The 26,333-nt window shown below is 41.9% G+C and overlaps 1 protein-coding gene across 1 annotated transcript; it reads left to right on the top strand.

Moving 5' to 3' along the window:
- Positions 1–1,398: 1,398 nt before the first annotated feature.
- On the top strand, positions 1,399–24,564 carry clocka (clock circadian regulator a). Its single transcript, XM_070831649.1, has 23 exons — positions 1,399–1,453; positions 7,083–7,166; positions 14,483–14,701; positions 14,820–14,911; positions 15,204–15,260; positions 15,577–15,725; positions 15,835–15,926; positions 16,013–16,102; positions 16,230–16,350; positions 16,477–16,590; positions 16,680–16,798; positions 17,468–17,550; positions 18,437–18,543; positions 18,654–18,801; positions 18,891–18,966; positions 19,083–19,227; positions 19,322–19,422; positions 19,597–19,734; positions 20,464–20,622; positions 20,750–20,959; positions 21,107–21,294; positions 21,516–21,801; positions 22,870–24,564. The coding sequence occupies exons 4-23, from the start codon at positions 14,892–14,894 to the stop codon at positions 23,098–23,100; spliced, it is 2,634 nt and encodes an 877-aa protein (XP_070687750.1). The 5' UTR covers positions 1,399–1,453; positions 7,083–7,166; positions 14,483–14,701; positions 14,820–14,891; the 3' UTR covers positions 23,101–24,564.
- Positions 24,565–26,333: the final 1,769 nt, after the last annotated feature.

The following is a 26,333-nucleotide window of genomic DNA, read 5'->3' as shown; positions in this document are numbered from 1 at the left end:
CCATTTGGCATCTTCCCTGTTAGTATAAAATCATAATGATGGCTAGCAGGCCTCATATTTTACGTTGTGTGTGTTGTGACCATCCCTGAAATAAATAACTTGGCTATTTGGATGTTTTCTTTTTGCTTGCCTTTACTGATTTGCTGCCGCTTAAAGCCATGATATAAAAAGTGGGCATTTTTCAAGAGAGGCTCGCAGAAGAAGCACTGGATGCATGGAAATCACTTAACATCATCAGTGGTAAGCCAATCCTGGGTTTAGACGCTATAATGTGGCAGAACACAAGCCTCAATCTCTGCCTCTTCCGTATGGAATGAACAAATGGCCAAAATAAGGATAATGTACTTTCTAAATGATGAAAGGGGCATTAAATTTGCATGGTATATGACACTTTTTTCATACACTGGACGAATTCATCCTTTTAATCTCTCTCTCACTTACACATGGAAACAGCGCCACCAGCACATTGACTCCTTCGGTGTGGCCAAAAGTGGTATTGCAGCTTTTTTGCTCCTTTGTCTGTTGCCATGGTGACGTGTACCACGCCGGAGATGCTGAAGCAGCCTGATGATCGATTAATCCAGAGAGCAACACTATAATTCACTGTCCACAGGTCATCTGCGTCCCCATTGGAAAGAATGGATCAATAAATAAACACAGGTGAGTGTATGCAGAATCATACACTAGCAGGCAGACTCACAATACCCGCATGTCTGGTATTACTAAGATTATTATCGATAATCATAATAAGACAAAATATTTTAAATTTGTAATGATGTAAAATAAATGGGGATTTAGAGGGAAGGTGGACTATTTGGTCTTTTGGCCATGTTGTTTGTTTTCCTGTAAAACTGCCTGAAATTCACTAGACACTTTTTAGAAAAAAATACAAACTCTTGCTTATAAAAATCTTATTTAGGTAAGATAAGAATATATAAAGAACTTTTATAGATCCATTTATATAATATATTGTGTCTCTGTTCTCAGATAAGAAACTCTCAAGCAGTCATGATGATGATGATTATTATTATTATCATTTGCATTTTGTGCTTTATTTGATCACAGTCGTGATGCTGGAGACAAATAATTGCTACACTCTCTGAAAAGCTACAATAGACTATCTTTTTAATTTTACCTTTCCACAAGTGGTTTCATTTGTCAGATTTTATGTACACTGTAACAACTATTTAAAAATGGAGGGGAAAAAACTACCCCTGTCAGTGAATAATATGTGTACCTGCCTGCTCCAGCCCAGAGCAGGTAATCTAAGTAAACCTGGACGTGTCTGAGCTCCCTCTCGCCGGGCATTTGTGTTATCTGGAGTAGCGTTACAGCGGCGGGCCCTCCTGGCTCCACTTCCAGCTCCAGTCAGCCTGCCTCAGCCCTGCGCAGTCCACCGTCAGCAGCGCCACCGGCTGCAGGGATATCCCGATGAGAGGGGAGGCTGTCCGGGGTAAGTGTGACACCTCTACCGCTGAACTCCGCTCCGTGTTTGTATCGTTCGTACCTGCGGCCGCTCCGTGTGTCGCTGGCACACGTTTAGCCGCAAACGGAGCAGTTTTGCGGTCGCTTGTTTGGTGACAGGGACTGGCCAGAGGCCCGGTGACCCACATTCTTATCTAATGCTGCTCGTTAGCTAGCTAGCTCCAGCTAAAAGTGGGTTGACATACATACACAGTGCGCTGTTGCAGACGAGTTGAATGCTCGCTACGTTACGTTATAAAGTCGCTAACCCGCGGGAAAAGCCGGCTATCTAATTTGTCCCGGATAAAGGTGCCTCCACAGTGCGTGTCATACGTCGCAGTAAGTGTGGCAAACTGTAAAGCTGTTGTTTTGTTGCTGTTATTGACGTTAGCAAGCAAGCTAGGTGGCGTTAGCCTTCTAGCAATCACTTCCCGGTTTGCCGGCCGGCATCACCGGCAGCAGGCGGGCAGACAGACAGACAGACGGACAGGTAGCTAAATGGGGCTGTCATCACGAGGCTGACTTTAATTCAGGCGACTTAACAAACTGGACAGCCGTCCACATCTGACCGACACGGTGTTTCGCCTCTTTTTAAGCGTGTGTCTGGTTTTCCTCGGTGTTAATTAATTATGTTGGATCGGTGGCAGCTGCGTTTCTCTCCTCAGTCCCAGTCTTGTGTTTGTTCTGCTGCTCCCCATTCAACAGATATGAAACCGATCACACTCATCTATTAAGTTTGCTGTCCTCCCCGTCAGGCTCAGGGGTGCCACACAGAACTCTAGGAGCTGTGATAAGGGGATCAGATGTGTTTTGTGTGTGAACCTGCACACATGTAAGAGTAATGACTGCGTCATGTTAGGAGGGAAAAAAGTTTAGCTTTGGTTCCTAAAAGTGCCACTGGAATAGGCTTTTATATGTTAAATCATGGAGTGTCTCTTGTTCCTCTAATTTAGCCTAACTCCATGCCCATGCTTTCTATGAGTAAATTAAAGCAACTACAGGGGAAGAGTATCTCTCCACCTGGAACTAGTTTGATACACATTTGAATATAGCTTCATTGATTCAAACCCTCCAGCACAGTAATTCTGTACACTTTGATTCAGACTTACTGCAGTGTGATGTGGTGTGGCACAGCACATAATGCATAATTTAATCCAGTTATGATGTTGGATCGAGCTACTAGACATCTAATGTAGCTCAGTCTTTGTTGAATGAGGTGATGTGTGCTTGCTGACGATTGAGCTGAGCAGTACATTAGTATTTATTTAGTCAGATGTCCTCCAAAAATGATTTTCTTGAATATTTGAAAATATCAGACTTTATCAGACCGTACCGTAATGGATCACTGTCCCATGTCCTACAAGCTAAAATGTGTCCAAAAAATTATTCTATAGTATTATTGATTTTTTTAAAACACATATTACCTGTTAGGGGATTATAAGAGTGAAAAATAATCAAATCAGTGACACTCTGCAAGAGGTCACAGGTTTATTAATAAAAGTGCAGGTGAGGAGAGGAAACAAGGACGTTCCCTTTCTCTCCACGCTGTCTCTGCCATTTCAGATTATTATTACTATCTACTATGTGTTGTGGTTCATGGCTGCTTGGCATCTTTCCTGCAACGCAACACGTTTATCAGTCATCTAAACTGTATGTATTTATGTATGTATCCTGTAGATTATATACAGTGGTTCTGAAAAAATAGTGGGCGAACTTGGCAGCAGAGTGCTGGCAAGTGAGTGTTTTTTTTTCCTAAACAGAGGAGGGGGAGGGATTGACAACACCATCAGATAATGGGGGGGAGAGAACCACATACAGATTAGATTATTACGTGCTACGCCTAATAATGTAATTACTATACGCCTGTCATCTCAGGCTTTTCTGAAACAAAGGAGGCTGCGTTGATTCAGATGTGTTGTTCCCTGGTTGTGGACCAATGCTGGCAGCGTGGATCATTCAGTGGGCTGATAGGAAGTGGTGGCACTGGCGGTACTGTAATGTTAGTCAGCAGATTATAACGCTCCTTACAGATTAGAGACCTGTCAATGAATGCTGAAATTTAGAAACGGCAGTAGTCTTCGTGGTTATTCCTGCAGTTTAGGTGTAATGAAACGTTAAGTCAGTGGCTGCGTAATTGTCACAGCCTTGGGTTCAGCGCATCGGTTTTACGTGTGAACTGTGAAGTCGCGGTGTGTCAAGGGTGGCCTCTGTAGCGTCATTACCTCAGGGCCGCCCTCCTGCTGACATCAGTGAGAAACTTCACGCGCTACAGCAACCAAACAATTCAAGTACCAGAGTTTAGACAGAAGGCGTTCACGCTCAGTCAAGGTCGAGGTCAAGGTCGACCATCATTGTGGCTTTGTCAGTTAATATGCTGACTTCACCAGAGGATTCTTGTTATGGCTACAGAATGACGTTTCCCGCTCACGGCCCTGCAGCAGATAATTTGGTGCCACCAGTGTTTAGTCTGCAGTCTGCCTCACACACAGTAAATTATGCTGTTTGTTCAAATGAATTTTTTTTTTCTGTTTTTGCTGTCTGTTGTCACTGGTTTTACAAAACAGCCATGCTGTACTGTCCTGCTTGCCTTTTACACTGTTGCTGAATTTAAAGTGATCAATACAAATTGTATTTACATAAAAGAACCAAGAGTCACTGACAGCAGAGCTGATTTGTTACAGAGTCGGCATGTAACACACCTCCAGACCTACTGACACAAGGAACCATGTTCATTGTATTGAAGTCATATGTCGCCCTTTGCAACTGTATGACTCTTTATGTGTTTTTAATGTGTTCTGGACAACAAGACAGTCTCATGGCCACGTTGAGATATAACAACGTAAGCATTATCATCAAGACCTGACCACTAGTGACATTGGCCAGACTTCAAATAAAACATAATAAAAATGTACATTTCCAAACCATGTTCTATAATGTATTGTACTTAAAAAAAAAAAAACACAAAGTATATTTCTTAATGAGCTAATTTTTATGAATAAATACACACACATTCAACACATTCTCTTTACTGTGTGGCTTCTTCAAGCTCTGAAAAGAGGACATCCACTGACGGCAGCATTTGCTGCAGAGAAATCCTTTTTCCACACAGGATTGTTTCTGTCAGATTGACCTTTCTCTGAGAGCTGAGAGGATTCTTCCTCTCAAAGACCCAAATCAGATTCTCAGACTTAGTCAGCAGTTGGTGGCCTAACTCACTTTATCACCAACCACATCAATCAACATAATGTTCCATTATTTGGCAAACGACGATACAGTAATACTGGCAGATGATAGTGGGTGAGTTGTCTGATGTTGTGCTTTTGAACTAGTGAAAGTGGGTTACTGATCTAATGGCTCAGCATGTCTACAATAGATCCTAAGACTGGACAACATATAAATGCACAGCAGACACGCACACACAAATGAAATCACCTATTTCCTGTCTCAATCCATTCCGGCAGACAGTACAATAAAAATGAAAACCTATAAACATTTTAGAGACTTGAACAGGTTTGTGCACAGCTGTTAAAAGTTGAGGAACCAGTAGAGAGCATGTTCTTGTACAGCAGTGGTGCTATATAGCACCAGGATCACTCCAAAGAACTGCTGAAGAACCACAATTTTTATGGGTGTGTAAGAAATTTGTACGTCTTTTCAGTTTAAAACCATGTCTCCTCTGTTTTTTGACATGGCTTAGGAGCTGGATCATGGTACCTTTAACCCGAGATCACAAGTTAATTATTTTTGGTATCTAACAGAGCTCAGTTTCTTGTCATAACAGGTTAGATTATCTTGTTATCCTGAGATAACAGAATAAATTATGTCGTTATCTCAAGAAAACAAAAGCCCGATTTGTCATGAAACTACATGATTTATTGAGATCAAGGGATAATTAATGATGAACTTTAAAAAGAGTTCATTGGATCACGCCTGATTTCAGCTGTTAGACTGTGACGTAGCCACGGATGTGTCAATGGTGATTATGCTTTCCCCCAGTTCCCCCGTTCCTTGCCTTTTTAGCGTTCATTGGCGAGTACCATTTAGCATTTATTCTCATGGTTTCCGATACTGATACTGATGCTGTCACGGAAACAATGGCAACCATGGCAGAGGTAGATGTGTTGATCTTACACTTTCCAGTGACAGACCAGCATTTGGCGGTTTGGCCTTTAAGTGTTTGGAAAGTTTAGGTTTGCCTCCTGAAGTAGTTGACGCTCTTCAGGGGGGAGAGCTGCATCCATTATTGCCTCTGACACAAAGAAATGGTGTCCTGTTCAGCGCTGCTGTGTGGACAGGAGCACAGGTCCCATGTTGTCTCCTCTGTTTTATGTGTTAACTTTGTCCAAGCACTCAGTAAGCACAGTAAGCAAATTGATATTACTAAAATGATTAATTATTAATCAGTCAAAATTCTACTTGTCTTTTAATGGTTAAATGGTTGAATGTGAACATTTCTACTGTGTTGTATGAAATAAATGTGGTTAGGTATAAATACTCAGGATATACGCCACCTTTTAAAGATACACGAGACAACAAAAAAGAGAAACACCAAAATATTAGTTGTCAAAACTGAAAAAAGTCGACCCTACATGAACATCAGGGGCTATTGAAAACAGAAAACTGAAAACGTGTTGATGGCTTCTCAGTACTCACTTTAGGCATCAGTAAATGAATCTGTCTCACAGAGCATAATGACTGTACTGCGACAAGAGACAAGGAACTTGGTTGACAGAATTAACAAAGTCAACACATTCATTTTAGCACAGCATTGATTGGATTTTGAACTTTGTTTGAGTAGAATCAGCATTTTCCAACCTTGAGTTCTGGGGAAACTGTGACTGGCATTTTAAACAATTTTCTTACAGACAGAAACAAGTTAACAGCTAATCCAAAAAATAATAATAATGAAGAGATTATTGGACAATCATCATAACGGGTAGAAAGTTTCAGCCACACATTATTTTGCATTATTTCGAGGCACTAACAACAGCATGACTGACTAATAAATACTGTGATTGGCAATCAGTCACTCCACCTAATCAAGCTCTTTGTTTGGAGAAATCAGCGTGAGAATTCCTCTCTGTTGATATTTGAGGTGCTGATAAATTAAGAAAACTGCATTCAGTACGTTGAGTACAGCAGGGCTCATTGAAATAAATGGTGTTGTTGTATGAGGCCAGTATATTCTCATGAGTAGTATATTAACACCATTGTATGACTGTTTGTGAGAATGATAACGTCCTTTTATCATGACAAGGGTTATAAAGTGATCAAACTCACACGGGCACACCTTAAGCACATTTTACAGTAATGACACAAAGCAGCACGTTACATTATAAAGTAGCGCACTTAGATTTATGCACTTGTAGGAGCAGATGCTTATGTTTACATCGCCTCGAAGCAGACCTCCTTCCCATCTGACGGCCAGGGGCTCGAGTTGTGAATGAATTCATTTCCAGGAGATGCGTGTGTGTGCGCGTGTCTGTGTGTGGTGCGTTTCTGCAGTGCTGTGGGAGGCTCACGATGACCCAGATGTTTTAGTTCTGATTCATTAATGCAAGTGTCTTAGCTCTGAGGCACTCATTTGTAAATGTAGCTTTTCTTTGTCTGTTCAACAGGTGAAGAATTCAGAGAGTTGACTATAGACTCGTCCGTCATGAGGTGAAGCGGTTACTTAATTGGCCATCACTCAAAGACAAAAGGTAAGACATCTTGGGTTTCGCCTGCTGAATTTTGATCTAGTTTGAGGCAGTGGTTTAGGGTCAGCACATTAGGACGTGGGCAGTCTTGGCTAATTAAGTCTTTTGAAACCTAATTCATCAGGAGCTATTACGGAGACATTATTCATCCGTGTTTTTGTAACGTTCTATTTTTGATCTGCAGCCTGTTTCTCCTGAACATAATGAATATGGAGTTGAAAGTGTGTTCACTGAGTCACCAGAGCAATTCACACAGTTTTAGATACTGCTTCAGTATGTGGGCTTGTTTAGTATAAAAAAGACTAAATCTAGATAACTAAATACATCATGTCCAAATATCTTTTTCTACGCAGTTTGTAAAACTAAACCAAACATCTCTTTTTCATGACTTTTTTTTGTATTCCTCGTATGACCCTCTTAACAGTTTGATATCACCCAAACTAGGCTTAAACGAAGGATAAAACTCAGTCTTGAACATTATGTAAATGATAATAGCTACCTTGTGTTCATATATACACCCACAGCGTGACACTTAGTCTAAGTATGTCGAAGTAAGAGACAAGTGTTCAAAAGCAAAAAGTTTGTTTTATCATTTGATTTGATCAGCTCAGTATATTGGTTTTTATATATGTTCAAGTTTAAAGCTAACTCTGGCCAAGAGAAAACCTATTTTTCAAGGATGCTGTATATTTTTTGCTACTCTCATTTTATAATACCAAATGGCATTGCAAGGTGTAGTTGTTTCTATTTAATTATTGCCCTGTTCAGACATGGAATCTGTGTGATTGCTAGTTTCATCTACGTGTTAAAACAAGACTCCATCGATATAGTGTTACACTGTTATAACACTGTGGGACTCGCAATGGACAGTTCAGGCTTCCTTCTTTTCAAACATGGTGCCAATTAATTTAAGTTGCTGCACTGGCAGACGATGGAAGAAATCTCTTTATCTGAGATTAACTGCAGTCAATAAAGTGTGATTTTGGCCTTGGAAAGTAGGCTGGATGTGCCTTGACACATTAATCTGGAGAGTATAATATAATGTGATGCCCAGTCCTCTGGAAAAGGTCAAGGCCATATGCTCACATAAAGCAAAGTCAAGTAAAGGCATCAAGTTATTTTGGTTTCTAATGGGTCGTCTTTCCTGCTGTGCTGTGTTTTTGAGGAAAAGAATGCTGATGCTTGAGTGGCTGCCATATTAGCATAATTAGCATTCATATAGCAGATTAAGTGTTGGTGGTCACACATCGGTCATATACTTTGATTGTAGACTGTCATGTTACAGGGCCGTTGGTCTATAGTCATTCTTGATTGCTTCTCGTGTGCTGCCAGTTGTCCTTCTGAACTCAAATGACCCACTTGGCATCGGTGTGAGGCCCCTGGCTGAGATTCTGCTCCACTGCGACAGGAGGCCAGCAGCAGTCGAGGGGCCCCTGCCAACCACTGCTGCTTGCCCCTCAAACATTCCTGTCTGTCGGCTGTGCAGAGAAAATGCAAAACAAAGACTCCTTTTGTGCTCTCAGGCCTGTGGATGTGTGTGCATTGAGTGGAAACACAGCTGGCAGCCCAGCGTTGAGGGTTTGGTTGGTTCAACGGTGCAGCAGTATGGTGAGCAACGTCGACAAGCTTGAGTTGTGGATTTTACTGCTTAGAGGCCAAATGACCATGACACTATTAAAACCATCCTCAGTTGCCTCTCACATCTCAGTCATGAGGAAACATCTATGGCTGTAAACTGAGGGAATCACATCTTTGATTGCTATGTGGATGCCACCAGGATGTGCAGGCCTGGATGCTGCCTCAGACAGGATGTGTGGCTGAGTGAATTATTTGTTGATGTGTTTCTGTTGATTTGTGCGACCTCCTTGGCAACAAGTCAGTTGCTTGCTGGCTGTCAAAACTGCATGATAAAAACACATGGAGCAGAATGAGAAAGAACACCCCCATCCTCTTTATTTTCTCCGAACGTGAACACCGACTTTGTTTTGTCGCAGCATACAAATTGATGTCTACTAGTACCAGCGAGTTTTAAACGGTTGACTCAATTGAATAGTCTTAGAAACCTTGTGAAAGCTGTGGTCTGTGGTGTGACACCTGGGATCTTTGAGGGTTCACAAATCCCCTCCTCTCAGGTGTCAGCATGTGACTTGGATGATGAAGAAAACACAAGGGTTGCCATGACACCGGGGTTTACCTATCCACGTGATGCAAGACCTACCAGACTGCACTGTATGTGGACGGGGTATAATGTTTCAGAAAAATGTCCCTTTTTGAAAAATTCAATAGTAATATTAGATATTTTGAGGTACTTAAGTGAATGTAAGTGAATCTAGGGTGATCAGTCAGTTTATGTCTATATTGATAACCTCCACTGAGAAATAATTTGATGCACTGCAAAAACCTGCAAACTATATAGGGCTTTCTTACAAGGAAAATTTAATTTTTTCCCACAAAAATGTCTAGACAGTCCTCAGGTACAGCTTGTTCGACATGTTTAACAAAAACCTCAGCAAGACCACAAGGCCACCAGATCTGATGCTCTTTTTTATGAATGAGGTTTTTTATGGACTGGTTGAGTTTACTAATATACACAATCAGTTTGACTGTCAATGATGTGTGTGCTGTATACATGTGATTTGTTTTCTGCCATGACAGCAGCATAGCTCAAGGGAAAGCATTGTGGGCCTGTTGATATATATGACTTATGGCCCCCAGAAAATTAATTACAAAAACTTTTGTCCCCTGATTTTCATGTAGTACCATTATCAAGTCAGATCTGCCACTTACACACTATAATAAGCCGGTGAACTTTAACCCTGCTAAACAAATCATGGTAGCATTGTCATTATGAGCATGTTGTCATGCTAGCGTTGGCAGTGAAGTCAAAGCACCACTGTGTGCAACAACCTTACAGACACACATATACACTAGCATGGCTGTAGAGTTTTATTCTTGTTCCTCAAGTTTTGTGCTTTGTTCCCCTTTATTAAGTATGAAACTGAAAATCTTTATTACAGTCAGTGACAGGTTTTACTGTTAAATGACTGAAAGATACCTGGAAATGTCTTGTTCACCCACTGCAGTACTAATCATACCACCACCATTACATTACAAGCTGATTAATAGAAGAAATGTACTTTTGACTTATCTGTCAGTTGTAAAGAGAGAACAATTGCACAGATTTCATTCAAACAATTATATTCATTTGTTTGTCTTCAGCATAATAGAAAAGCTTAATTTGGTAGCATCGTGGATAAAAAAGGATGTATTCAGATATTTGAATTTTAAAGAACTATGGCAAAGCAAGCTGTTTATGGCTTTATCCTGCCTCTGCGTTGAGGACTGCTGCAGCCTTTACATATCAACAAGTACTTTCTGCCCTCATTAGAGCGGTATCCTCATATGCAGTGAAATTATCCTGTCTGCTGGAGCATAAAGGTACAAAAGCTGCATCCGTGGTGAATATTGATTACGGACCTTGGGTTTACATTTCGAGTTTCATCACAGGGTACGTTTAATATGTCGCCTATCGTTTGAATTCACGAGCTTGCTGACTCAAAACAAAAAGCTATTTAGCTCTGCCGTGTTCTCTCTTGTTTTTTAACCTCGTCTTTTTCCTGTTCAGTTTGCAATGTCCACTAATTTAATAGTGAAAGCACTCTCCCTGATGGACAGATTCTACTTCCTAATACACTAAGGATGCAAGGGATTGCTTGGGATTTGTTTCCTCTAAATGCTGCAGAATGATGGTCTCTGCATGAAAGAACAACAGTGCAGCAGGTCAAGCTGTCACGGTGCTTTACATCCACAGACCTTAACACTCTCTGCGGTCTATAACTCTGTGGTGTGCGTGATGGAGGGAGTATCAGCTGCGGAGGAATTCAGCCAGGCTATTTTCACTCTGCACGGTGAGGCCGGTTGCTATGGTGTTGCCCATTGGCACCGTTGCTGTGCTGGCATCTTAGTGCGGGGTGTGGCGGGGTGTGTGACGTGCGGCGCCAGAGATCCACTTCAGAGTGACTCATATCCTCAGAGCTCTGCTGCCCTACATCTGACTATGCGTGCACACACCCACATACACACACTCACACACACACACGCACACACACACACACACACACACACACACACACTCACACTCTCAACAGAATTTCAACAATGATGTGTGAGCAATAGAAAAATGATGATAAAAGAGTGTCTGTGATTTGATGTGTCCGGGTGAAAAATACCTCAGCATGTGTGAGGCATGTTCATTTGAAAACGCCTACTTGTCTACATGGTTAACACAACTAAGAAGCGATAATTGGCTGTGGAATATTCAGCACCTTTACACATCTGCAACCCTTTTTCCCCTTGACGTCTGTGCAAGCTGAGACACGGGGAACACCAGGCTGCCTTTGTATGTCATGTGATTAAATGAGGAAATGTGATATGCAGACAGTGTGGTTCCCTGCTCACACCTTTTTTGAAGGTACTTCTGTGTAAAATGGTCGGCTTTATAATGATTTGTGTTGACTGGGAGTGTAGTGTTATTTGGTAAGAGAACAGGAAGGTGCTGCCTGTGGAGCTGTGATTAAGTTAGATTGGAGGAGGAGGAAAGTAGGTCATTGGGCCAGCAGGTCAGTGAAGCACAGATGACATCACAGTTATACAACCTCTGCTCTCCCGGTTACACAACGCTCGCTCTGCGCTGCAGCTACAGCTCCAACCACTGCTGATGCACTGGTGTCAGTGGTTAACATTTTCCTTCCTCCTCTTATTTTGCTATAATATCACTATAGTGACACCATCACTGATATCACTATCAAAAAACTATCTCAAATTTTTTATTTTTTTTAATTCTCTGGCATCCAGTGTTTCCTGTTGCCATTTTTCAGTCTTGGTCCGTCTTCTTTTAAGCTTTTAAGTTGCTGTACAGTAGAAATGCAAATGCTCTCTGCTTCTGTTTTTCAGTAGATAGCACAAGTGTAGATAAAGCGCTTCACTACAATTCTCCAATCCCTTTAAAGTGTAGTTGGCCGCTTGTGTTGACAAAACAGTCATCTTAGATAAGACGCCCATTCTCTGTTGCTTATTTTTGTCAAGAGTCACATGCAGTGAGGAGTAGAATAACCGGCATAGCTGAAAGTCAACGGGCCATAATAAAACCTACTCCTCCTCTTACTGTCATTTTTTTCCCTCGCGTGTCTTAACATGAAGGTATAAATACTCACAGTGCCGACTTCCTTCGCTTATTTTGATGAACCTGGCAAAATGTTGATTTAAACCTAAAAACAAATTGTTTGTAGATTTAAATGAGCACAAATACATGCTGACTAGGGTTTCCCTCACATATAAGCTGTGTCCTCAGAGTCGTTAGGTATTTTACTCTATTAGTTTATTATCTCTAAGTAGGCAATGATACATCTTTTGAAAACATATTTCATTTCTTCCAAAATTTGAACCATGGTTTTAGGTGCTATAATATATTAAGAAATAAACAAAGCAGTAATAACAAAAATCAAGAACCAGAGCTCTGTTTTTGTGCTGTGCGTGGTGGTATTTTGGGGACTTATTTTGAACATGAATGTGTGATTATGCCAGTTATATCAGAAAGTGCAGGTCTGTTTTTATGCCATTTTGCTTAACCAAATACTGCTCACAATAACAGACCTCAATTAAACATTTGTGTGTGTGTGTGTGTGTGTGTGTATAATAGCTAATATGACAAGTATACATCCCTGTCAAATGTAAAAAACATTTTCATGATATGAATGGAAATGTCATATGTGCCCTGATTTGTGGAGAGTTAACACTGAAGGGATTTTCTCACCAGCGCAAATGGGCCGTTATGGTGAGAAAGCCTCCCACACAGGTTCTGCCGGTAATTGGTTCATGGAATAAATGGGTCAGATATTTAGGCTAGAGACCCAGTGGGCCTTCTCATTTTAATTTGACCATCTATTGTAGGCCTACCTGCGTAAGAAGAATAGTAGAGTCTGGCAACAGGAAGAACACATGGGCTGAAACTTCGACTGTAGATGGGATTATTGTGTGGCTGATTTACATAAAGATTGGTGCTTTCATTTATCTCTCACATCAGCATTAAGGTCATCAAACATAAGGGCAATAATTTACTGGTAGATGCATTGAAACCCACGATATGGTGCTTGATTTATTGCTAGTGCCTACGCAATGTCCTACACTGACTATTGTCTGTTGGCCAATGGGAAAATTGTCACCCAACTGTCCAGAATAGTGCGAGCAGGGTGTGATACCTTCAATATGATCCCAGATTATTTCCTGGATGTTTTGTCAAAGAATGATGATTTAAGTCAGAAAAGCAGCTTCTAGACAATCATGTGTTGAACCGAGCTCTTTCCCGCCCACCCTATTTTGGGGATAGTGGCACTGCTCGCTTCTGGGAGACTTCAGGGAACGGCTGCTGGGTCCCTCACTCCTGTACCAAGTTGTTCCTTTCAGTTGCTGCCAACTGTTGTTAAGCGTATCATATCAAACTATTTCCACCGCAAAGTGTTCTCTGTTTTGGTGCAGTCATTAGCTGAAGTTGGATAATTGGACAGGCACACAAAATGTGACGGGTGCCATTTTGGCACACAGCTACAAAAAGTCATCCTGAATGCTGCAGTGCTTTGAGTTTAGCTCTGCTGTTAAAGCAAAGGTCCGTCACTGCGCATCAGGGGGTAGCTGGCCATCTGGAGTCATAGGAGATGAGAAAACATCCCATGCTGTCTCCCATATTAGCCTGGCCAGACAGTTTCGTATGTGTGGCAGGGGTATAATTAATCAAATCTCATGCGTCCATGTTTTCTCCTCAGCCACCCTCACTTTGGTACGCTGCATTCTACCTCTACCCTTCTCCATGCTGATGTGACGGACGCACTGACTGTGTTGTGTGGAATTTGCAACCAAGTCTAAGAAATTAATTTTATGATGCCTTCACTTCCTGTCAGAAATGTCACGAATGAATTAACAAATTAAGCATTTATGAACAACACAAACAAGGATTTATTATGATAAAAACACTTTTGTCTTAACTGAGATTAAGACAATGCCAGCTTGCTCACAGTGACAATGCTAACATGCTGATGTTTAGCAGACAATGTTTACCATGTTTACCATGTTACTAACATTTGCAAAATAATCCATTTTATAGTTGGAGTCTGGAGTGTGAAGTGTTGGACTGACATTACTGCCTCTAGCTGTTATTTGTGGAAGCAAATATTTGAGTTTTAGTGAGGTAACACTTTGCCATGCGTACAAAATGAGATACTGGACTTCACTAATGGCAACATGCGTGTTATTCTCACCTCTTACAGACTCAGATGTTGCTGCCATGTGCCACATTCACACCCAAAGCAGACGAAAAACTGAAGACCTCTTGTCAGCTGTCTGCCCTGTGATTGAGGAAACGTTCAGTGACTTTCCTCCAAGACTCACAGAGCTGCATCACCATCACTAGCACAGCGTGTCCACCCAGACGTCGTCCATCAGCACCTTCCTCATCCTCTCACAGGACTGGCTGTACTGTCAGTAAGGTGAGATAATATTTAGTTTTACCCTTTGATTTGAAGTTGTCTACTGTTGTGAAGCAGCAGGAGGTGATGCAGCTGTTATAAGCTGTCATTTCATGTTGTCTTTTTTTTTCCTTCAAAGGTTCAGTCACAAATGTCTACCTCACGATTAAAAGACCCCTCTCCAACTCTGCGACCCTGAACTGGATACAAAATGACCTCGAGCATCGACCGGTGAGTCAAACATTCTGGGTTGCCTGCATTTGGCACGTTTTTATTATCCATTTTTATTAATCATGTCGATAGGATGTCAACAACATCCTTTCTCTCTGACCAGCAGTCCCAAACCACCATGTATTCGATTTGTTGTGATGTTTTTTAATAGGTGAATGATTACAAACAATTAACACTGTTGAAGTTCTATGCGTCCAGTTTTACTCTTTCCTGCTTTTACCTCAAAATACAAAAAAAATTGGTTAAGAGGAGAAGATTATTAGATTAATATTAGAGTATGTTTGCTGTGCAGGGATGACAGCAGTATCTTTGATGGGTTAATGGAAGATGAAAAGGACAAAGCAAAACGGTAAGATCTATGTGGCGTGTTTAGATCACAGACACCCAGTTTTATTTAGTTTTTATGAGACTTTATTTTGTATTTGTGTGATTATTACAGCCTCACTAAGCAAGATTTTATATAAAGATACTCCAACCCACCCTGCCCACTGTACATCATGAAGTAGGCTTACATCAGATTGTACCATGCTCCCAATTTAGTGCTTGTTGAAGTGGCTCATTTGTCCAAAGTGAATGCAGTTCCAGTGTTTTGACAGTGATGCTGCTTTGCGAATGTAAACTCCCGCATGTTATCAAGGGTATTCTTACTGTGCCTAAACCTACAGTGTGTCCCGTAACAAGTCTGAGAAGAAGCGAAGAGACCAGTTCAATGTCCTTATCAAGGAGCTGGGTACCATGTTGCCGGGCAACACCCGGAAGATGGACAAGTCCACTATTTTGCAGAAGAGCATCGACTTTCTGCACAAACACAAGGGTGAGGAACTGTCCTGAGAGCCGGATAATCTGTTTGTCCTAAAGAGGGCCACGGGCATCTCTCTTAAGCTCAGCCTCTGTGTTGACACATTTTGTGTCTCCTTTATCAGAAATTGCTGCTCAGTCAGAGTCGACTGAGATCAGACAAGACTGGAAGCCTCCTTTCCTTAGTAATGAAGAATTCACTCAGCTGATGTTGGAGGTGAGCTTAACATAACAGAAGTCTTTACGCGTCCGTCTCTTTTTGTTCACAAAAATATGAGTGAATTAAAATTATTTTTCTGTCAGGCGTTGGATGGATTTTTCCTTGCAATTATGACTGATGGGAATATAATCTACGTCTCTGAGAGTGTGACGTCCCTACTAGAGCACTTACCTGTGAGTATAATGTGAATCAATAATACTATAGAGTCACCCTTACAGTTAAGTCTGGAACAGTGGGCCCATGTCAACTTAACACATTCCCAAAGATTCAGTTGTGTTAAAGATATTTTCTGTGTTCCAGTCTGATCTTGTGGATCAGAACTTGTTGAACTTCCTGCCCATGGGAGAGCATTCAGATGTGTACAAGGCTCTGTCCTCTCATATCATGGAAGGAGAGACACTGACGCCTGAATATCTGAAAAGTAAGTGGAATATTTTATTTGTATCTTGGCGTTTCCATTTGCCTTTACTGCTGTATTAATGTATCCCAAGTGCCAATTCTTTTCTCCAATTCATATTTTTGTTCCACTTGATTAAATTTTTTCCAGCAAAAAATCAGCTAGAGTTTTGTTGCCACATGCTTCGAGGGACGATCGACCCCAAAGAGCCCCCGGTGTACGAGTATGTCAAGTTCATTGGAAACTTCAAGTCTCTGAATAATGGTGAGTAGCCCTACATGAACTGTGTGAACCTGAACTGGAGTCGTCCTGGGCACGAGATCTAACTTTTCCCTTGTCTCTTGTGTCACCAGTGCCTAACTGTACCCGAAATGGCTTTGACGGAGTGATCCAGCGATCGCTTCACTCGGCCTTTGAAGAAAGAGTGTGTCTCATTGCGACTGTGAGGCTAGCCAAACCTCAGTTTATCAAGGTAAGAATTGCTAGCTGTCCTACCACTTCTCACTTTGCCTTATATTTGGTCGACACACTTTCAGTTTCACGCCTCTGGGTTTGAAAAAGGTAGTTTTAATTAGGGCAGGGCTCAACAGTAACGGCTGCCCAGTCACCCCAGGCAAACCCATTTGGGCTCCTATCAACCATTATGTGCAGTCTCCTGTTGCCTCTGTTGGCAACCATTTTTCTTTTACTTCATCTCTTTGTCTCATTCCCACTGTGTAAAATCTTTCCTCCAGCTGAGATAATGAGCTACTGTTGATTTCTCTCAGCTTGTTGGAAATTGAGTGACCTTAAGTGTGGAATAAAAATCAAACAAAACCCATCAGTATCATGGAATAATACAAAAGACAATGGCACTAAAACTGAGACCGTAAAGCAGAAACTTCATCAAAACTTATGAGGCAAAGCAGTGCTGGATGAACAGGAGGTAGCATCTAACAAAAGCTGTGGTACAACACAACAGCAGGTGTGCGACGAACACTAGCCTTTTACGAGAAAAAACACTCAAATCTGTCTCTTTAGGCTCATTATTCATGCATGTTCAGCCCAACTTTTGCTCAGAATGATAAGTTACTATTTAGGATATATATTTTTTAAATAAATGTAGAAAATGTCTTAATAAAGTCTACCCTGTCTCTCACAGGAGATGTGCACTGTAGAAGAGCCTAATGAGGAATTCACTTCTAGACATAGTTTAGAGTGGAAATTCCTCTTTTTGGACCACAGGTACAGTTTTTTTTTTCAGTCTTAATTTCCATGTGTGTTTGCATTGTATCAAAATATTTTTTTTTCTTTGCTGGTTATATGTTGTTGTTTTTTTTTAACCCCATACCAATGGATCATTTACTAAGGGTGCTTTTACACCTAATTTGTTTGGTTTGGTTTAAATTCAAACTCTTAAGTGGACTAAACTACTGGACCGAGACCACCTGAGAAGTTGGGTGTCTGTCCACTTCCAGTTGGACTCGGTTGGTTTGTTTGTGGTGTGAAAGCAGAGCAGAGCAGAGCTACCTGTAAGAGTAGCAGACATTAGCAGGATTGTGAAATGTCAAACAGGCCATGCAGTAACCAAATGGTAAATATCTTCCTAGTGTTACGATACTAAATGCATCTTTATGTCATTTTTTTTTATCTGGTTGTCACCATTTAATGTATATGAGGACCACTTGCAGCTGATGGTAATGATCAGTTGTTTTTTGTGAGGACTTTGTGAGAGAAGATAAACAAACCTGTAGAGTGCAGCACAACCTGCTGTTAGTAACCAGGTTTGATTTTTCTGATGATGCATAATGACATCACCAAATCTATCCAATAAGTGAGTTAGTTGTTAGTCTGTATAACGTAATGTTTAGTCCTCTTGGCTTGTTTGTAGTAAACCAGTGTAAACATAAACTAAACCAGATCTAAAAGGCAACAATGCATCTTCTTTTTACCTCGGTCTGGACCACATGAAACAAACTACATGTGTGAAAGCAACTCTGGTCCTCACAACATATATGTCACATCTGACCCGCAATGGTGTGTGACAGCTTATTAACAAGTACTTCGCAGAGCTTCTTCTCCAGTCACGGGTTATCCAGCCACTCATCTCTCTCATGTTTTCATTGTCCAGAGCTCCACCCATCATAGGTTATCTCCCGTTTGAGGTCCTGGGTACATCAGGATATGACTACTACCATGTAGATGACCTGGAGACGCTGGCCAAATGCCACGAACACTGTGAGTACATATCTGTAAGACATCATTAAAATGAGATGATCTATCATTGTCAGCTTCCTTTTGAGCTTTCAGTGAGCGTCAGTCAGCTCTGCCCCCCTGTGTGTCTGTAGTAATGCAATATGGCAAAGGGAAGTCCTGCTACTACAGATTCCTCACCAAAGGGCAGCAGTGGATTTGGCTTCAGACCCATTACTACATCACTTACCACCAGTGGAACTCCAGACCAGAGTTTATTGTCTGCACACACACTGTTGTAAGGTATAAGGCAGATTTACCTGACGATATTTACATCCCTGGGTACAATGCATGTTGTATACATATATAAGTGTCGTTCACTGTCTTTACAGCTATGCCGAAGTAAGAGCAGAACAACGCAGAGAGCTTGGAATTGAAGAATCAGCTCCCGAGATCACAGCAGACAAGGTGACACTTTTGTCCAACATTAATTGTGGGACGATGTATCAGTGATCTGTGACGATGCTTTGTGTGGATACCCAGAACTGACACAGACCGCACTGACCCTCTCCCCCACCTCACAGCAATCCCAGGATTCAGGCTCCGAGTCCCAGCTCAACACTTCCAGCCTGAAGGAGGCTCTAGAGCGCTTCAACCACAGCCGGACACCCTCAGCCTCGTCTCGCAGCTCCCGCAAATCCTCGCACACCGCTGTGTCTGACCCAGCCTGTAAGCACCCACAACAAATAGCTGTTCAGAGTATCTGTGACTGATACTATGTAATCTGATTTTAACTGTCATCATGTTCATACTTCCCTCTCAGCGTCACAGATGAAGCTTCAGGGAGATAGGAGTACACCAGGTCGCCAGTCTGTCTCCGCCGTGGAGATGACATCACAACGAAGGTCATCTATCAGCAGTCAGGTAGGTGAAGGGACAAGAACAGAGTCTGATGTAAAATGTCTGACTAACTGTGTCACTTGTTGAAGAGATTCAGATATTTTTCTTCTATACTATATTCTAATATTCTAGTTCTATACTCTGACTCTGAACTCTTCTTTATCCTTTTTTGTTTGCTGTCTTTATTAATTCTATCAGCAGTCAATGAGCTCCCAAAATACAGGACAGAACATGACACCGTCCATTGTTTCACAACAACAACAGCAGCAACTACAGCAGCAACAACCACAACAACAACAACAGCCTCAACAGCAACAAGTTCAGACCAGTGGCCAAGTAAGATATTTATCAGATGTCTTTTCGTCAAATCAAACTCATTCTGTCTGTGGAGCCTCATTATTGGATTTGAACATAATGTTAATATAACTTTGGTTTAAAGTTTGCTTTACAAGTGGAAATGTGTCTCGAGTTCCACTGATAAATAGGGACAGATGCAGAATTTGTGTTTATTTTATTGCTTAATCATTGTTGAGTGCAAACCAATCTGTATTATTGGAAACTGTACATCACAGAATATGAAAGAAATACCATTAACCAATAAAAGAAACTATGCTAAAAATGTAAAATTGTTGATATTATAAAAATGCTCTCCTGCTTTGGAACTAGCAAATAGTTGCAGCATAAACGTTATCAAAAAATAAAATGTATAATAATACATTTTCTCTTAAGTCATTGGAGATGCTGCTTTCCTCCTCTGCCTAATGCAGTAGGATCACATGTGTGTCAGTCAGTGTTTCAGGCTGGTTATGACAAGCTTCCCGCACTGATACATTTGATAAACACAGGCGGGCGACCAGAGATACCTGAGCACACAGTTCCTGTCCAGGAGTGCCTGTGCCCAAATCTCATTTCACTGATTCCAGTCAGCATCAGACCTTGCACCTGAATGATTTACAATGAATTGCTCGTCTCTTGCTGCACAAGGCACGAATGTTCTCATTTGAGCCGCCTCAGCTGCTACTGTCTCACTTCCCACTGTGTCCCTGTGTCATTGTTCTTTGACAGTCAATGGTGCAGTTCTCCAGCCAGCTAGAAGCCATGCAGCACCTGAAGGAGCAGCTGGAGCAGAGGACCAGGATGATTGAGGCCAACATTCAGCGGCAGCAGGATGAGCTGCGGCAGATCCAGGACGAGCTGCAGAGAGTACAGGGACAGAGCCTGCAGGTGAGACTGAGGAGCTGCTCAGGCGTGCCTGGCAAATGGACGAACATGCACACAAACCTACATACAAAACATACTTGTTTCACTGTTAAAGCTTCAGAGGGGTCAGAATCTGTGCTTTGTGTTTCAGATGTTCTTGCAGAAAGGAACTGGAGGACTGAATCTTGGCTCTGTTCAGATGGCCCAGGGGAACGCTGTGCAGCAGGGGGGTACTCTCAGCATGCAGGGCCAGGTGGTCTCTGCGGGGCCTCTACAGAACAGCATACAGCAACAACATGCTGTGCCGCCCCAGTCCCAGCAACAAACACTCCTACGGGAACAGAGCACAGCACTCTCACAAGTCAGACAAACCAAATACTTCTCCTTTTCCTCATGCTGTTCTCTAAACACATTCAACACATTCACTGCCATATTTTATCCATAGTTTATGGATTCTTGCTATAGATGCTTTGGATCTCATCACTTTCTCTGCTTCTGTGTATTTCAGTCTCAGCGGTCGTCTCTCACTCTGCAGCCTCAACAAAATCCACTGCCTCCGTCTCTCTACAACACAATGATGATCCCTCAGCAAAGCTCCACTAACGTGGTTCAGATTGCCACCAGCCTGGCTCAAAACACAGGACCCAACACTCCTGCTGTGGCTACATTTGCACAGGACCGTGCAGCTCAGATTAGGTTTGCATCTTCATTTGAAAACTATACTTATTTAATATAATTTATGGTCACATTTTAAGCCTTCTCACAAAGTGAAGTGTAAGTTCAGTGGTTCCTCCGCCATTCTAATTTCTAATTCTACAATTCCATCAGTGCAGGCGTGGAAGCTAAGAGAAATATGTGACTTTTTTCCCCCTTGTGATTCAGTAACCCCCACCTGACCTCTTTCGTGTCCCTGACAGGTTTCCTGCCGGTCCCCAGCTGCTCACTAAGCTAGTAACAGGACAGATGGCTTGCGGGGCAGTCATGGTCCCCACAACCATGTTTATGGGACAAGTGGTGACAGCCTTCGCTCCTCAGCAGGGCCAAACCCAGACCATCAGCATTTCCCAGCAGCCACCACAACAGCAGCAGCAGCAGCAGCAACAGCAGCAGCAGCAGGAGCAGCAGGTACTGCCGCAATCACAGATCACTGCCATGCAGCCAGGGCAGGCTCCACTGGGCCAACAGCAAACACAGTTCCTACAGGTAACACTCCGGTGGAAATTAACAGTTAGGCTGCACTAGGCAACTTCACACTTTAGTGACTCCAAATGGTACTGACAGTTATTTCAGCAACTGTGTATTCCCAGTATCGCTTGCACAATGTGAGCTCATGTTTACCAACCTGAGAGTAAGTGACAATTTAAAATTTGCTTGTAAGTTTCTATTTAATCTTGCATGCGCTGATGGAGCTACTCACTGTCCATGTCAGAATTTCATTCATGACACACACATGTCATGCCAGTGTACATGCACTGTGACTCCCCACTGGGTGGCAAATGCGCAACGATCAGCATCTGCAGTGTAAATTCACCTGGAAAAACCAACCTTAAAAAAAAACAATAAAATGTCAAAGAGCCATTGTGCAATTGGCTGCACAAATGGATGCAAAAAAAATCTATTAAGCAAAAATAGTGAAAAAAAAATCACATTTCAGCCCACACAGACATAATCCCTATTCGCATGGGACTAGACTATTACCTGGGGGCTTCTAGTAATTTGTAATAATTGCAGAGGTCATCTGTGATCTTAATCCTGTGCGAATCTGCCATGTCCGTAATTTGTAAATTGAAAATTCCACCGCAAATTACCTACTATATTTTGCCAAACCCAAAGGTCATGTGATAATTTAATTGTCCCGTGTGGATTTAACATGTAAATTCTTGTGTGATTTCTCAATCACACATGGTCCCCTGGTAACAATAGCCCCATGTGCAACTGATTCTGGCTTTTTATGTAAATGCATAGATATTCAGGAGTTTAAAAAATGTGATAAGAATATATATTGGCCAAGCTGATTTATTGCTCAAAGTCTAAAGGATGGATAAGTGTCAATTTAAATGTCCTAACTTAATCAAGATATTTAAATTTGTTTTGCCACTCAGGTGCTGTTTGTAAAAAAGCGAATCAAGTCAAATCAATCAGTCGATCGAAAAGTTCATAATTACACATTTTAAAACCAACCATGTTGCCTAGTGCAGTTTTAAGTTTGATCTTAAGTTGATTACATGGCAAAAAAAACATGGCTCAACCGGTTATAATTTTTCCTTTAAGGCTCCTCGGCTTCTTCATGGAAACCAATCCACCCAGTTGATCCTGCAGGCAGCGTTCCCTTTGCAGCAGCAGGGCACCTTCAATGCCACAACTCAGCAGCAGCAACAGTTACAGCAGCAGCAACAGTTACAGCAACAACAGCAGCAGAAGCAGTTACAACAGCAGAAACAGCAACTGGCCCCTCACAGGGCAGACAGCTTGTCTGATCGCTCTGCTACGCAGCCACAGTAGCTCGCTGCAGCCAATCAGAGGTGGAGTGAGCCAAACCCAGACAAGGGTATCTGTGTGATGGGGGTCTAAAGAGGAGTTCTGCTGAAAGTGCAGCACTGAGACCATGCCTCAGAGGCTGAGATGTGATTGGATGGGCAGTCTGTGGCTTCCCCACCCCTCACAAGGAGCGTTTGTTGTTTGCACTTAACTCCTGAGCACAGAATGCTGCAGAGAAGCCAGGACGGGGCCCGCTGTGGCTCCGTCAGTAGGCTTTGGCTCTGGGTCCAAGTCTTTTCTCCAAGAGAACAAGGAGCCTCAATCTCTGTAATGGACCCCCCCCACACACACACACCCTCCCCTGGCTCTCTCCCTGTGTGTTTAGTGTGTGTGCGTGTGTGTGCACGCGCTCTAGCCACCCTCACAGGATTAGTTTATACAGAGCTCTCCAGTTCATGCATTGAAGCTTCTCTCAAGCTTCAAGGACGTCCTGCAGAACAGCCGGAGGCTTGTTTGTTTTGGATGTTTTCTCCTATTCTTGTTTTTCATGTAAAAATAATTATGGGTCAGAAAATATTTTTAAGAATGTGGTGTAGATTGAACTTTTACTGTACAGAACATCATGTGTAATATATTATGTAAATATAATGAAAAAGAAAGAACTAATATTTTATATGGTGCATGAAATGAAATGCGTAGTCTGTTATTTGCAGCTTTGAATATGCTTTTTTTCTATTACTCTAAGAAAAAAAGACCTTAAAATGCTCTGTGGCTGATATTTTCACAGACTTCCTTTCTCGTATGGGATGTGTTTGTGTGTCTGCATAGCAGACAATGCCGATGCTGCTTGTTGTGTCACAGTTTGTTTAATCCTTGACCCATATTTTCACAGAGTTTCCTAAAATTGTCAAAGTGATAGAGAAATGTTTTAAAGTATTTTTAAGCTTTTTAAGATGTGTTTAAAATCCGCACACTAAAGACTAAATTCAACTTGAGTCAAGTATTGTGAATGAAATAAAGACTACCAAGGTTAAGCTAAATGTATGCAACAATAACATTTGCCAGCATAATCCTTTGTATTCTTATTTCTGCTGAGGTCCCTCCATTTCACAGCCATCCATAATACCTGTATGAGACCTTCTTCAATCTAGAAATATTTAGCCCTTAAAATATACTGAAATTTTAAAATTGTCAAGCTGTGACTAATATCCTCAGACTGTGCTTTAGTGAAAAGTTTTGTGTTAGCAAGGGGCTAATGAAATTAATATTTCTTTGGCCGTCTGACCATCCATCCAGTCTTTAGCCACGTCCTCCCTCAGTTCTTTCCGGGAGGCTTCCTGTCGGCCCTGTGCGAGCAGCAAGAGTCCTTCACCAGTTCTTGGAGAAGCATTGACTTGACACGGAGGTCTCCTCGTGTCTCTGAGCTCGTCACACTATCAGGAAGAGAGAGGCCAGGCACTCCGCAGAGACCTCATTTGGGCTCCTCATAGCAGCAACCTCATTCTTGTAGTTACTAACCAGTGTTTAGTGGTTACAGCGAAGTTTGTCTCGAGAGAACTCTCTGGTTCTCTGTCGTGCATTGATAAAGCAAGTTACAATACTTAAGATGATTAATTTCAATTCTTTTCTTGTTCACTTACTCCCATTTAAACCTGAGTTGTTTGTTTTTGGCCATTTGTGAACTGTGGAAACTAAAACTGACATCTTATCACTTTTAATGTTGATATGATGATCAGTCACCTGTGTGCACATCCAGCAGATACGGAGCAACATTGTCATTCATTCAGAGGTGTGATTGTGTGGTGGTCCTACAAGTGTTAGACAAATACTTTCTCCTTTTAACTCTGTTTTTGGTCTCCACCAACAACTGAGGGAAATATCTGGCTCATTGTCTGTCTGCCGATAGGTGTTGGGCAGGTTTTAAGATGTATTTCGCTTAACAAAAACACTTTAAGAGCAGTGAGAGTCAACCAAATCAGTGAAGTTGCGGCCAGAAAATCAAAACAATGAGCTGAAAGATTGTAAAAATCTCCCTGTAGCTGCAGAATTGGGTGATATTTCTCTCAGGAACTCAGCACGAGTAGTCACGTGATCCATTGTTACCATGAAAATAGAGACGCTTCAAAAGTACAATCTTGGAAAGGATTCCTACAGAATAAGAATGACTTTATTTATCCCGGAGGAAATTGTTGTGCCAGAGTGCGGTACAGAGGTCAAGTCACAACAATACAAAATATTGAAATACAAAATTGAACAGAAATGGATGCTGAGGGGAACATTATTATGAGGACAAATCCACAAAAAACACTTGAAGATAGATTTTGCAAATTTCCAGGACCCCTTAATCATCTGCAAGAGGGTGAAAAAAGCTGCCTCATTGTTTAGCCATCAGACAGAATCTACCCTAAATTGTATATTGGTGTGTGCTTGCTTTGGCAGGCTTTTCTATGGTTGTAACACACCTTCATTTGAAAAAGGAGGCTGCCATCGTGTCTGCTGAGCGAAAGGCTCTGTTGTCAAACGCGTGATGACATTGAGGAGATTAGAATCTCCCCGCAGACGCAGACCCCCTATACGTTCTGGTCTAACAGGCCTGCCTGGCAGCCTCCTCCTCACCATCTGATCTATTTCACCGTCAGATGGTATCAAGCTGACAGCTCAGCCCATCTTCATCAGTGCAAAGTGACGGGCTGAGCTCAACACATGGCCAGGGGTGTGGTGAAATACATACATGCTCAGTCTTTGACCTTTGGCCCAGGCGTCTGGGGATACCATGCGCACTTTCAGGATTTATCTTGTAATAGTTGAACGTGGTGTTAACGATGCAGCAACACGGTTTAACACAGAAGACCAATAATGTGAATTCATTTATTTAACCTTAATTACTATCTTGGCAGTATGATGCTTCAATTTAACTCAGCAATCTACTAATAAAGTGACCATCCCACTTACAAAGCACTGGCTTCAGAGTATATTTGGTTTGCAGGCTAAAGCTATTTTGTGTTACATGCCCACGTGGGGTACATAGTTTCCTCTGAAGTTGCTCACATGCTAATATCCAACGTCAGTGTTCATGTTGGAGTATGGCCACTTAATTCGTCCAGTCACTCATTCGGTTTTCAGATTGCAGTTGAGCTATGCTATCTAAGGGACTGTACAAAGGATGGAGAGGGAGCATAAGTTTACATGTCCCCTGTCTGCAGTCCCCAGTCTGGACCTCCACACAGCACTCCTCACTCCTTTAAAACCAGCTGTGG

The sequence above is a fragment of the Pempheris klunzingeri genome, chromosome 6 (assembly GCF_042242105.1).
Source record: "Pempheris klunzingeri isolate RE-2024b chromosome 6, fPemKlu1.hap1, whole genome shotgun sequence".
NCBI lineage: Eukaryota > Metazoa > Chordata > Actinopteri > Acropomatiformes > Pempheridae > Pempheris > Pempheris klunzingeri.
Note: the sequence above shows the minus strand (reverse complement) of the source record. Positions and strands in the feature narration are given on the sequence as shown.